At 35.8% G+C, this 14,868-nt stretch overlaps 1 protein-coding gene across 2 annotated transcripts in view; it reads left to right on the forward strand.

Annotated features, from left to right (window-relative positions):
- Positions 1-8,311, forward strand: part of LOC122813707 — a 521,863-nt gene extending 513,552 nt beyond the window's left edge. For both annotated transcript variants that reach the window (XM_044086168.1, XM_044086169.1), the window contains one exon: positions 7,905-8,311. In XM_044086168.1, coding sequence (XP_043942103.1) covers positions 7,905-8,036 — 132 coding nt within the window. In that variant the 3' untranslated portion in view covers positions 8,037-8,311. The remainder of the gene's footprint in view (positions 1-7,904) is intronic.
- The last annotated feature ends 6,557 nt before the right edge of the window (positions 8,312-14,868 follow it).

The following is a 14,868-nucleotide window of genomic DNA, read 5'->3' on the forward strand; positions in this document are numbered from 1 at the left end:
CCCCTTCCAGGGTGGGTTAGACATACTGTGATATGTTTTTAGCTTTAATGTTGGCCAAGTGCCTCAGTACCCTGTTAATGTTGCCTGTAAATGTTCAGTAAATTCAGGTTTCACTGATTTTGTCTCGATAAAATAAGTTTCAGTAACGTGAAATTTTGGTCTACTAAAGTAGATCCATATATATATATATATATATATATATATATATATATATATATATATATATATATATATGCAGGAATGTATAAAAAGCTTATATAATAAAGATAAACTTTGCTAATAAGTATAAAGGCAACACTGCATTAAATTCAAATCAAACACACATTTCAAATTTATTTAATACCTCACAACTTAGCTTCTGTTAACATTAATACTGCACATTTCAGAAGTATACTCATGCATATCTGGTGGGGATGCTACATTCAATTTCAGTTGCAAAACTAACTCCTTATACTCAGTTCTGTCACTGACCACCCCTTATGTCAGTATAATTATTTCAAATATTACAAAGTAAGACCTTGTAAAATATTTACAACCCAAAGTATGCTTATAAAGGGCACTATTTGTGTTTTTCCTCATTATATCATAGTAATGTTCATAAATTCTTTTACATAACATTTTCTTGGTTTTGCCAATATGAAATGATTGCACAAAAAAAGTGAACATAGTGACAAAGTGGAGTGTAGCAAAATAGTCCAAATAGCAAAAGATCATTAATACCAGTTTTAAAAACTAAACAACAACAAATACAGTAGAGAACTAGGGATGTTATATTATTATTATGATATCCTTTATTATTTATTCAAATTGTGGTTGTTATAATTTTTAAAAAAAAATTTTTAAGTGTTGTTTTGTGATAGGTTTGGGCTGTGTCATGTGATGAGACTTTTATTATATAAAAGGACCATTATTCCTGTGAATTTTTATGGACACTGACGAAGTCTTTACTGTCCGAAAGCTTTGTTTTTATTCTCTCATTAAACTTATTCAACCTTGTGGAGTCTGCTTTTTTCTTTTGCAATATGAAATGACTGGCAGCTGAGGCATGTTGCTATATAAATCACACCTGTTGTACAATTACCTTTCATAGGTTCAAAGGTAGGTACTAGGCTATCAGCCCAAGGGCCTAAGTAAGTCTAGCCAACAAGGTTCCCTGGCTTACTCCACCCAAGAAAGTTATTTTCCTGTGCCACTGTCAAGCAGAGCCAGAGAAGTGATCCCCAGGGTGCATTTCCTATTTCCCATCCACTCACCAAGATTTTTCTTGAAGAGTGCTAATGAGGAACTTTGCTTGACATAGATGGGTAGCTTGTTTCAGAGTATGGGAAGTCTCTGGGACAGGAATCTATCCCTCCAGCATGACCTGTTTATTGTGGTGACAAGGCTTACATCCCTAGAGTGTGTAGCTCGGAGGGATTGGGATTTCTTTAGGTGTAACATGTCCAACAGCTCTGGGTTTGACATAGCTTTATATGTTAGGCAGAGATCACCTCAGAGTAGGCGATATGCTATGGAGTAAAGCTGAAGTTTTTTGAGATGGTCAGTGTAGGGCATCTGTTTGAGGCCAGTAATCCTCTTTGTGAGGTACTTCTGTGGCCTTTCCAGCTGCTGCAGATGTCTTGTGAGGTACATTCCAAAAGGGGCATTGTACTCTATAATGGGTCTAATGAGTGCCGAGGAGAGGAGAACAATTACCTCTTTTTTTCCTGGATGAGAACTCTTTTGTGATGAGGTGTGCTATGTAGAAGGACTTCCTGACTACTGTGGTGATTTGATTATCAAAGGAGAGACTACTGTCTACCTGGGTCCCAAGGTCTCTTATCACACATTCTGTGTTAAGTAGATTGCTGCCTATGTGGTAATTCATGGGTACAGAGTTTTTACCAAAGGGGATGACAATGCACTTTTTGACATTGAGCTTGAGGCCATGGCTCTGACACCAGGCATCTTTGTCAGTGAGGCCCTTCTGTAGGATGTCCACATCATTTGGGGACTCGACTATGGCTCCTAGTTTGCAGTCATTTGTGAACTTCATTAGCCAGAAGCCTTCTGTGTTAGCCTGTACTTCAGAGAAGTAGATACCAAACAGAAGAGGTCCCAGGACTGAACCCTGTGGTACTCCACTTGTCACTAGTTTGAAGTCAGATTTGGAGTCTGCAACTTTTACAGTGTGGGTTCTGTCAGTTAGCCAGTTGACAACCCATCTTGTGACATAGGGATTTATACCTAGTTTAGTGAGTTTAGCTATAATTCCAGAATGGAGGATGGTGTCAAAAACCTTGGCAAGGTCAAGATAGGCTGTGTGAACCACCTTACCCTCATCTATGGCTCTGGTGACTGCCTTAAAAAAGTCAATCAGGTTCAGGAGGCATGATTTGCCTTTCACAAACCGGAACTGGGTGGGGTCTAGAGTTTGGAGGTTATCAATGTTCTTTGTTTATGAGTTCCATGATGATACGTTCCATGGCCTTGCAGACCAGGCTCATCAGACTAATAGGGGGATAGTTCCCGGGATCAATGGTGGCTCCCCCTCTGTGGAGTGGGATAACGGTTGCTGTGCACCATTCAGTGGGCACAAAGCCTGATGTGAGGCTATGATTGAACATGGTGCTTAGGTGGGGAGCCAGTTCGTTCTGAAGGTCATGTAAAATGCAGCCTGGGATGTTGTCCAGTCCCATGGATGCTGTGTTTTTGGCTTTAGAGAGTGCAGCTTTTACAAGCATAGTTGTGATTACAGGGACTCTGCATTCTTTCTGTATATATATATATATATATATATATATATATATATATATATATGGGCCCTTTAGGGGGTTAGAGTTTTTCCATAAAATAATGTAGATGAACAATAATTATAAAGATCAATATATTCCTTTTCCAAAATATGTGGACACTGTTTACAAGTTCCACATTTACATATGTCCTTTTCCCCTTGAACCAATGTAGCCACTCCTGCGTTTATTTCAAAAATATTTTTTAAATTTCTACCTACTTTTTATGTAAAACTGGGTGCATCCCGTATTGTGCTAATAACTTCTTCATTGATTTTAAAATGTTCCAAATTGTCTACATTATCTGCTTGATATTACTTAATCAATTGTATTTTAAAACAAAGGATCTTGTCAAATTTCTAGCCACTTTATTATCTCAAGAATCTGCTTTCTCGAATTCTCTCAATACCTCTTCTGCCAGTTGAATATACCCAAAATGAGAATATATTTTTTATCCCATTCTGTACTAACTTTTTCACTTATTCTATTGACTAGCTCAAATGGATGCCTGTTTCTAAAAACATCTTAATTGATTTTAGTTTCTCTACATTAAAAAAGTTTGTAAGTGGAGTTCATTATTGCAAGCATAACCAGTTCTCAATTTATCAAATTGTGTTGTAAATCCGAGTATGACAATTCTTATAGTATAAATATGTATTTGAAAAGCTTGGTTTTTGATATATTGTTGAAGAAAAATGTTCTCATTTTTGAAAACAGTTGCATCTGAGTATTCACTTTGTATGTGCATATATACATTTTAAAAAGGAAGCACTTCTGTTTTTATAATCTAAAAATTAACCAATTTCTGTGTGGAGTGCTTCCAAACAATAAACATCTCATCAAAGTAGTGTATATACAGGTTCCAACAAGTCTTATAGGTATTTAGATACAATATTTGTTGATATACATTCATACATATGCACACATACACACACACACACACACACACACACACACACACACACACACACACACACACACACACACACACACACACACACACATATCTTGAAAACATGCAAAAAATAACCTTAAACATAGAATCAGCTTATGTATTGGTACAAATGATAATTAAAGGAAAAAATTGTATCCATTTAGTAAAATGAATAAATAAAATACTTGCAAGAGGAAATTCATTTAGGAAGAAATAATGTTGATAGTAATGTACAGTATAGTAAGTACATGTATTTCAGTTTGCTGTTGTCATTTACTGCCAGCCCCCAACCCTCCACTAAAAACATCACAGCAGTATATTGTAATTTGTATTTCTCATTGACTGCTACAACCCCTGTCCTAAGCCCTATAATGGCGAAATAAATTTGTTGCCATAGCCTCCAATCCCAGTCAGGATAATAGCCATGTTAATGTACTGTAATTTACTGTTGTCATTCACTGTTATGCACCCTCAACTCTAGTGTCTATAATGGTCGCAGTAATGTATATTAGTGTGTTGTTGACATTTACAGGCATAAACTTCCACCCTGATCACTGTAATTATTAAAATTTAAAAATAAGAATAGATCACAGCTGCTGTGTGTATATGTTATTACAGCAGAGCTGGATCTGGCAGTAGGTGACCTAGGCAGTTACCTAGAGCCACTGTTTGCTTGGGGGCCCAGATTCCCCCCATAAAAGAGTCCTGTAAGTAAAAGCATTAGGACCTTGTAGGAGACTTTTCATAGCACAGCAAGCCCCAGAAACTTGAGCATTAAGATAACTTCTGTAATGAAAGTCTTACTGGAAAACTGAGGGAGATTTAAGTATTACATCTACACAGTAATGGATCCATGAGAGCATAGATACAGAGGAGCAGCTAAACTTCATATCTCTCAGCACAAGAAGTGTATGCACACACAGCAGCCAAGCCTGATCAGAGCTGTGTTTAATAGTACTGTCTAGTTAAGTGACTTTGCTCAGAGTCAAATCCTGATCTTAATTGTTTGACAATCAAGTGCCTTAGATCTTCACATCAACTGCCAGGTCTGCTTTAATTTTATTTCTTGTTTTGATTTGTCTTGATTTTGAAAATCACAGAGGATTATAGTCTATCAATGTCAGCCACAGAGTGTCATGGTTGTGTTGTTCAGTGTTTGGTGTAACAAGTAGCATACTTGCTTTTGGTGCAGAAGGCTGTTGCTTCTCTTCTCATCCCAGGTAGATTGACTGCTTATACACACTGATTTTTTAATGTAACATAGTTAGCAGGCATTGAAATTATAGATGCACTGAAATGCAAATGTGTTTGCCAGCAGCAACCTGTTCATTAGTTACAGTTCTATTTAATGTGGAATTATTCAGATGACTTTTACTTCTACAGTGACTATAAATATTGATATATAGTAGTGGATTAGAATGACAGCAGTTTGCACTTTATGTTTGAAATGTTCTGAATGGGTACATTTGTCATACTTTTTGTTTCACTGCTAACTGGAAAAAAATTAAAAACTACAAATGTAAAACACATTCTTAACAAGTGGTGCTGCTTTAAACAAGTTAATGCAATCAGAAAGGTGAATTAAAGAATATGTGCATTATGCATGGTCCTAAAAATGTGTGCATGGGGCCCATGGCTTGAAATTAGTCAAAAGGCATACTTAATCTGCCACTGGCTAAATGCATTTTTTTAAGAATGTGGGTTTCAGTGCAATTTCATTTAAAGTGAGTTTCAACAGCAGAGACGTTTACTAGTACTCATGCTAAGTCTGTTTGCACTGTGAGACTGTATTGCTTTATTTAGCAAATGGCTATCAGTGTTTATACTCTAAAGTGAGAAATAAATGTTAAATTAAATCCAAATATTTGTAATCATCACAGAAGTAAAGGAGGACCTATTATGCACTCTTGACAGATTTGAACAGTGTTTATAGTAAATGGAGAGAGAGAGACAGAGATGGCTAAGTAATGAGGCACTAGAATGGCTATGGAGTTGAGGGTGCTAGTTGGTGAAGCCTGGCTGCAGGGGTGCCTGATGCATTACCCTGCCTAGGGCCTTATTTATCCATGACTGGGCTCTGATAACAGCTTCCCAAAAATATCCACGGTGCCCTGCCAGTAGAAAAAAAATATGTGTTAGAAGAATGTCCCTGAAATACAAAACATGTCAATGACATGTATTTGTTTTTTCCCTTTAATTATGCTTATATTTATAATAAATACAAAATTGCTTAAAGGAAGAAACCCAAATACAGATTAAATAAAAAACTATAGTGCTGATGCTGCAGTTCATGAATGGAACTTGTTTTATTTACACCTAGACTTATAGAGAGGTTGATGCATTTTAACTGGTTTTAGTGTTAAAATTCAAAAAGATAAAACCACAAAGAGACAACAAGCACAGCTGAGGAAATCCAGATAAAATTATAGGTTAATATTCATATGATAAAAAGTGAATGCTGTTGTGTTGTCATCAAAGTTTCATTAGACATTAAATAAAAATCTAAGATAGCAAATCATTTAAACATTCAATAAACCAGTCAGAGACATGCTCTGTTGCAGATGTAATAAAAAGTAACTGAACTTGTTAAAACCAACTATATATATATATATATATATATATATATATATATATATATATATATATATATATATATACAGATCTACCTACTGGCACCAAAGAAACAAATAAATGCCTAAATGTTGGAAATTACAAAAAAAAATAAATAAGATTCTCATAGGTTTGAAACTTCCTTACTAATAATCTAACCATGACTCAAGTAAAATGCTTGGTTTGTTTCTATATAAAAACATGTTGGACAACTAGAAAATGTCAATGTCATGATCATTTAAACTTTATGTAAAAAGGTTTACCTAACAAGATTAACATTGTATAAAAAATACATAGCTAGCTGTATTCAACTCACAAATAGTCCTGAGGTACTCAGTGAAGATATAAGGCTTCCTGGTTACTCAGCCAATGCTAGTTAATGATGGAATCACATGATCCTAACAGTAAAACCTCTCCTGTGTCTTAGATAAAAGCCAAAGTGCAGCACTTATTCTGTAGTCGTCTAACGCTGTTCTTATAAAGTTTGAAAACAATGAAGACGATGTTTAAATCAAACATATCACATGCATTAGCCACAGTAAACTAGGTGATAAATAAATCTACTAAACAGTTAGAGGGCAATATTATAAATATAAATATGTAACAACATCAATAAGGGTACTTATCAATGAAAACTAAATCTCTGAGTGAATCAATCGATGGTGCATACATTATTATGCTGCTGTTTTTACGTAGTGGAAAGAGATGCCCAATTACATATCTTTTCTGGTAAATAAATCAAGTCAATACAAATTAATAAAAATTGTTAAAAAATAATGGACAAATGCTTTTTATCTTAAGAATAGTTTCAAGGAAACAGCATCATTGAGACTATATACTTTATCTGCTTGTAGATTACTAATCCATTTTTGTTTAGTTTTCTCAGTTATAGTCCTATTATCACCCATTCTAAAGTTCTCACCTAATATTTGAAGCACTAAAAACTTAAAATATGTTATTGACCTGCCTGTGCTACATGTTTAGCTGTAGCAATAGACATATCACCCCTATTAATTTTGTATAGTATAGATGTTCTCTAACTCTCTCTCTCTCTCTCTCTCTCTCTTAGGGTCCTGTTAGTCTTACCTACGTAGAATTTTGGTCATACAGTACAGTAAGCTAAGTAAACTAAGTCATGTGTTGAACAGTCTGCAGAACTTGAGAATCTGTATTCTTTTCCAGTAGTGGGAAGTGTGAACAAATTATACTTATTGTACTTTCTGCTTAGCAGCATTCTTTACAGAAGTATAAGCCATTTTTCTGCAACAAACCTGCATTTTATTAAGGGTAGAAAGCTGATAGCTGATTTAACTTAGTAGTATCACAAACTAGTGTCATTTATTTGGTTTACTTTTTGCCAATTTTTTCGTAACAAAATAAAAAAAAAATAATAAAGGTACAATAGGATAACTTTCTTAAGCTGCTTTTTTAGGAAAGGTTATTCTGCATTGCTAATGTTTGCCATGTCTAACTTCCAGAGGAAATTAGAAAAGTTATAAATGATACAACAAAGTAGTAATTTGTCTTGTTTCACACTAGAAAGCTGGATCCAGAAATGTTTCATCTTATCTGTAACTTTTGCATTTTAGGCATCTATCCCTGATGGAGAAAATGGGTTGACATATGCTGATCTTGTTTTTGGCCAAAGCAGCAAAATGAAAACTCAAACAGAAAGGGACAGTAGTATGAATCATTGTGACTATGATGTTGTAGCAACATGAAGAAAAACATATTTTAGTAAAGAATGTGGAATGCACTCAAAGTCACTGAAACAAGAGATGATACAGACATTTCATATTGTTTTTTACCACATTCTAGACTTCTTTTGTGCCAGAACCCATTTAAAATATTTACATTTTCGGTTATCTTGACATACTATATTTTCTAAAGTTTTGTACACTGCAGTGTGTCTGTAGAGTTATAAAACTATAATATTTCTTTTATATCTTTTTCCAAGTTGTGCAATAAATTTATTTTGCTTTCCCATTTTCTGCCATATGTGGTAATTTGTTCTGTTAAGTAACGTATGCGTATGTATGTGTATGTGTGTGAGTTTGTGTGTGTGTGTGTGTGTGTGTGTGTGTGTGTGTGTGTGTGTGTGTGTGTGTGTGTGTGTGTGTGTGTGTGTGTGTGTGTGTGTTTGTGTGTGATATAGAAAGAGATAGTGTGCCTATCTCCATCTGTTTATCTATCTGTCTGTCTATTTATTTATAGTAAACTGGACCCGCTTCATGTGATACACTACTATCTGAAACAAGGAAAAAAAAATACTATGGATACCTTCAAAATAAAGTTAAAAGATCTTAGGAATGGATATACCTGCACATGCTGCAGAGATAATGGCTAATTTCAACCTACATTTAATACCATGCGTACATTAAAATACTAAATTGTCACATGCTGTATACATACGGTAACATGTTTGACAGGTAAATAAACATACTGTGTTATACTGTGTTATTGCTGTTAGTTTTATATTGCATCTGTAATTGACACTTGTACCATATTATTGTACCAAATAAATGTGTATCTGTGCTTTTAATGAGACCAAGTCAGGGCCACAAAGTGTCAAGTGACCAGTCCATTTACCTGACACATGTATTGCACCTTTATATGCATGTATGAGTTCCTATTACAAGATCAATTGCTCAAGAGAACAAACCACACAAGACTGAACTGGGAATATCGAAACCCTGGAAACTCAAATAGCATGGATCTTTATTTTCTGGGATGGTGGTACAGTGGGGATTGGGGTTTTGCTGCTTTCCCCAATGCAGTTTATCTTGGAATTGTAAATGTAATTAGCAGTGAGTGTGGGGGGTGCAGGGGAGCATGGCCCCTGCAAAACAGCTGGTGTTAATACATTTGAGCTTCTGGGTTTTTAGACTTTTCAGCTCGATTTTGTGTGGTTTGCTCTTTTGTGTGTTCAATTATATATATATATATATATATATATATATATATATATATATATATATATGTGTGTGTGTGTGTGTGTGTGTGTGTGTGTGTGTGTGTAGGCATACATATATACATATGTACATGCATCTATGGGTGTAATACAAGTGGATTAACTATTACTTTATCTATTACAAGTGGTCAAAAAAGTGATCTATCACATCTGATCTAATGATATTTTTGTATTTTATCCATTATAATTCTAATAATAAGGAAACTTTATGTTTTATAGATTTGTAAGTAATATTGCAGTTTGTTTTAAGACAGTGTGCTGGGTTGTATGACCTGTGTTGTTTTTACAGTGTTCTCCTCCTTTCTTCCACTGTAGTGTGACCATGGAGTCGTTATGTATAAGTAAGGGGGAAGGAGCAGGGGGCTTGCCTCCTTGCATTTTTTTCCATTTGTTTTATTATTATTATTATTTTTTTTTTTAGTTATGCTGGATTAGATGAATTGTGTTTATTTAGTGCCAATTATGTTTGAATATTTTGCATTTTTCTTAAAATGGTATATAACTGTCACTCTTTCTCTCTCTAACTAGATGGACGGATAGGTAAATAGATAGATACATCTCTTCCAATGACAGTACACAATTCTGACATGCATATCTGCTTAGTTCCTGTTCCTTTATAAGTGTGTGCGGTGAAATTCATTGAGCATCAGTTGCTTGAAGGAAAAAAAAAAGCTGAGGAATGCAACATTGATAGTGCAAATGAACATAAAGTTGAGATTTGTTTTCTACAGGAAATCATTGCAGCTTTGCACCTGCAATGATTCCCTTCTTTTGGAAGACTTCTCCCTTCTTCAAGTTGATGCATCCATGGAGTTTACATATTTAAGTGTGGTTTGCTCTCCACATTAGGGATGCAGAGTAGGGGAGGTTGAGCCTCCCCCTGCAAAAAAATGCTTAAAGTTAGATTATTTTTCGATACTTGTGGTTATTGACTTTGGGGATTCATAACAGAGTAGTGATGGCAAATACATAGAAAACAAAGCTTTTTAAATGTCTTTGATATATAATATTATGCAACAGGTAAAAATAAGCAGCTGCTCATATTACAAACTTTAGCACAGATGTCACAATGTTTCTGTGAGCATATGAAGCAGCTGACAAACATACTCCAAAGCCTGTCTTTCCTGTTCATTTTTTGCAGCTAGCCCCTGTCTGCTAACCCTTCTTAGTGTGTTGCCATCTGATCTATGCTCCCTTGCATTAGACTTTTGTTTTTGTATACTCTCATCTCTTCTAGCAGTGAAGCTCAGAGACATATTTCCTTTTCCTGAAGTATTTTTTATCTATTTCAGAACAGCTTCTAGTTTTCATACAGCATGTTTTTGTCTGAGAAGTATAGAAGCAGAGCTTTTTTTAATTTTTAATATTAAAGGAACAACCACATATCACGTGTTTAAGTCTAATCTGTCATTGTGGTAGTTATGTGCATTCTGTGGTTAATTTCTTGCATTTATGTATACATACTGTTGAGACTTGACTTTACCCACTTTGTCATACTGCAGTGGTACTGTTTTCCAATGACATTTCTTTCAGCTGGATTCTCTGTCGACAAGAGATCTGTTAATTATGGTCCTAAATGCACCCTTTAAATCCCATTTTTGCTTTATCCAGCTTTTGTGCAGTGGAGGAACAGACCTTAGGAACGTGTAGCCTATACTTGCCACAATAAGGGAACATTGTTCTTAAAGTTAGTGAGTAAGCACCCTTTGGGAGTCCCAACTTCATACTAGTAGAGCACTTTAAATGCATTGTAATGGCTCCCGTTAAACATTAGAAGCCCAGGCGAAAGCTGCATAAGATAGTAATGACTGTTGAAAGCCATGGCAATGACAGAACTTGAACTCCCTTACTAATTGCAGTCTAAAATCTTGTTACAGTCTCAGCCTCTCGTCTACATTTGTTAAGCTGCTACAGTAGCGTATTTAGTCCATTGACTGCAGACTAGTTGTAGCAGTTGACTTAGCTTTGTTAGATTTATTTTTGGTCCAGCTGTTGGTTTATTTATCATTTGCCTTCACTAAGCATAGGAATTTAAGACTTATTTCCACCTGTTAAACTAGAGCTCATCTCTGTACTATTTTACATTTTCTAACTAAACATTTGAGTATCTTTTCTTCTAAACAGAAAGCAGCATCTTTTAAATCCTCCATTTAGCTGCAAAGGAAATCACACTCTGTCCTAAACCTGATTTGCACATCCTTTTTGGTTATTTTGAATTTTCAGGCATTGGTGACATTTCTGGTCTCTCCACCATCATCATAGCTCTTCATGTCTCTCTGTTCAGCATACATGCACAATTTAATAATCGAGTGCTCATTTCTTCCTGCTGGGCTCACATTTCTGCATCTGAATATGCTACAGCAATAAGAGTCCCCTGTGGCAGCTATCTCACTCTGTTTACAAGGATCTCAATATTACTGCTATTACTGCACCCTATTTCATTTATTTTTGTTTATTTTTATTTTGTTAGCAGGGTATGTACACTGGCTAGGTGACACTTAAGTAGACTTAAACATAGCTGAGAAGGGTCCCTTAGCCTGTTAACATGGTAGGTACATTGGTTAAGGGACTCTTGTCAGCTATGATGTGGCCAAAGCACAAAATGTCCAACAGAGGTGTTGGAAATTACACATATTGTACCCTCTTCTGTATCTTTTAAGACCTTTTTGTTTCCAGAGACCTTGTTAGCTTGAACATTTCTATGCTAATGATTTCTGGCTGATGAAACAAAATTACATACCTTAATCAACAGTGTGGAACCTATTTTGTCTCACTTTGACCCTACTGCCTGTCAGCCATCGTCCTCCTCCTTCCAGCCAATAAGTCATTTCCTTCTCCATCACTGGAGTGGGTGTCAGCCCAAAGATGCCATCAGTAAGGCAACCATCAGGTGTGTTTTTTATGCTTTTATGCCCTGCTCTCCATTTGCATGCTCATTAGCAAACCATGTACTGGGTGCACAAAGGTCCATCAACAATGCATTCATTGTTTATCACTTCTACAAGCAGCTGATGGCAGCATGAGTGCCCCTCCCACCCAGAGGAGGCACAGTGTAGTTACTTCCCTGGTCTCCACCTGAGAAGTCAACTTGATCCCTTGCTCCTGAGCATGCATTCTCCCCTCTCCATTAGAAGCGTGTGTCCATCATCCTTACCTGTGTTGTCAAGCACCTGAGCTGCTTCCAGAACTTTGGTTGCTTGGCAGTAGTCAAGGTTTCTTCCCACTATGCCACCAATGCAAGTCTTCAAATAGAACTTCCCATACATGTCACAAGAAGGAGACTTGGTATGACATTTAGTATAGATGATCTTTTTTTTTTGCTGTGTGTCTGTTGTACTAAACAATTAAGGCAGATGACTCTGCTATTAAATTATTACTTCAGTATGCTGTCGAGTGCGTTATTTATTATATGTTAGCAGCTGAAGCAGCACTTCCCTAGGGTTTAGTATGGCATCACTAAATTTTAGAAAGGCATTATTTGTTGTCTGTTTAATTAGACTCTTCATTAATGCAGTATATATTCTTGCTCTTTGTGTTTGTCGTTATAACAATGCAAGCAATTTTTAGCCATTTATGTCAGTAAATTAATTGTGCTGATAGTCATGTTTCCCACATTTGATTAACTTTTCAGCAGGTCCAACAGGAACCCTGATTAGTAAAGGTCGGTTTTAAAGAGAAGGAGCCAGCTGAAACTTGTAATAATAATTAATAAGCAATTCAAATATAATTGTCATAATACTAGGCATACCACATAACTAAAACAGAATTATTTCCAACTACTGTTGCCTTACCCCTTACTTTATTATTTCTGCAAACAACACTTAGTCGCAATTCAACACAACTTTATGTACTTATGTCCATGATAGCCTCTGTCCAGACTAATCACACATGCACTCTAGGTTTCCCTTGCTAGATATACAAGTTCCTTATACTTACTTGTGATTCTCCTGATACGCTGCTTTCATTTGTTTTATGCATAAACCTGCCTAAATCTGTTTGTAAAACCACTTCTTAAGCTTAATTTTTTTGTTGACTCATATTGGAATTGGGTTTATACGGAAACAACGTTGTGACCATTCATTGATATGAATAAAACCATACTTAAGGACAGTAAAAAGTTTTTACTGGATTTGTATGCTTACACAAAAGATTTAGATGACAATGTTGAGTATATATTAGTTACACTGGACGTAGTTAGCCTGTTCACAATGATACCTAATGATTTAGGCATCCATTATATAAGAACTTACCTATCTTCACACTCAGATTTTTTGACCACGAAGATTGATTTAATAGCATTATATCTAGAAACTATATTGTGTAACAATATGTTTGTTTTTGGAGAGGATATTTACCTTCAAAAGGATGGCGTAGCTATGGGCACTTCTTGTGCCAATAGCTACGCCAACCTAGTAATGGCAGCCTGGGAAGATGAGTTTTTGTTCTGTTCCAACCTCTTTAAGGAACATGTGGGGTTATACCGCAGATTTGTGGATGACCTTTTTTTCATTTGGTTGGGTGATGTTGAGACATTAAGAATGTTTGTGGACCATATGAATGTGTCCACTAACTTCTTGAAGTTCACATTGAATTATTCAGATACTAGGATTTCATACCTAGATATTGAAGTATTCAGGCTAGAAAATGGAGCATTGAATACGTCTATTCACAGAAAATTATGTCATAGGAACACGCTGCTCCATAGAAATAGCATGCACCCACACCATGTCTTTTATAACATCATGAAAGGTCAGTTTTTGAGAGCATCCAGGTATAACCCCTTAGACCATAGATATGGGATTGAGGTAGAACAGTTGAGGAAGAGGTTTGTTGAAAGAGGGTATGATGCAGGATTAATTGAGATGGTGATCTCTGAGGTTAATAATTTACGAACTTCAATAGCCAAACCTTATTTCTCAGAACGGGATGAAAGTCTTGACATAGCCCCACAACTATCCACTGAGGTAGTTAGGCCAGTCATGACCTATACCAGGGACACCAAAACAGTTAAACAACTGTATAATAAACATTGGGACATTTTACTATCTGACATGGAAATTGGTAAAATGGTAGGTCCTAAGCCTTGTTTTGCCTTTAAAAATATAACCTAGTTTGAAAAGGCTGTTATGTAAATCCAAAAAGGCGAATTTTAAACAAGTGATGGTTAATAAAGATAGGAATACGATGCCATGTGGCACATGTAATCATTGTGGCTTCATTAATGAAGAAACAATATTTATTCATCCAGTGACTAACTATAGGTTTTACTTTGACACCAACACCAATTGTAATAGTAAAAATGTGGTCTATCTGGCAAGATGCGTTACATGTCCATCATTTTATGTTGGTAAGACCAACAGGACATTGAAAGAACGCATCAGAGAACATAACTATCACGTTAGGACAGGCTCAGATGTGAATGCCCTAGCTAAACACCATCAGACAGCAGGATCACAACACACATTTAAATTTAGTGTACTTCAATCTATATACACTAGTTTTAGAGGGGGCGATGTTATCAATTTGACCCTTGAATGTGAAGTGAGATGGATAATCAGGTTGAAAGCTGATGAACCGCCAGG

The sequence above is a fragment of the Protopterus annectens genome, chromosome 10.part0, assembly GCF_019279795.1.
Source record: "Protopterus annectens isolate FY-2018-M chromosome 10.part0, PAN1.0, whole genome shotgun sequence".
NCBI lineage: Eukaryota > Metazoa > Chordata > Ceratodontiformes > Protopteridae > Protopterus > Protopterus annectens.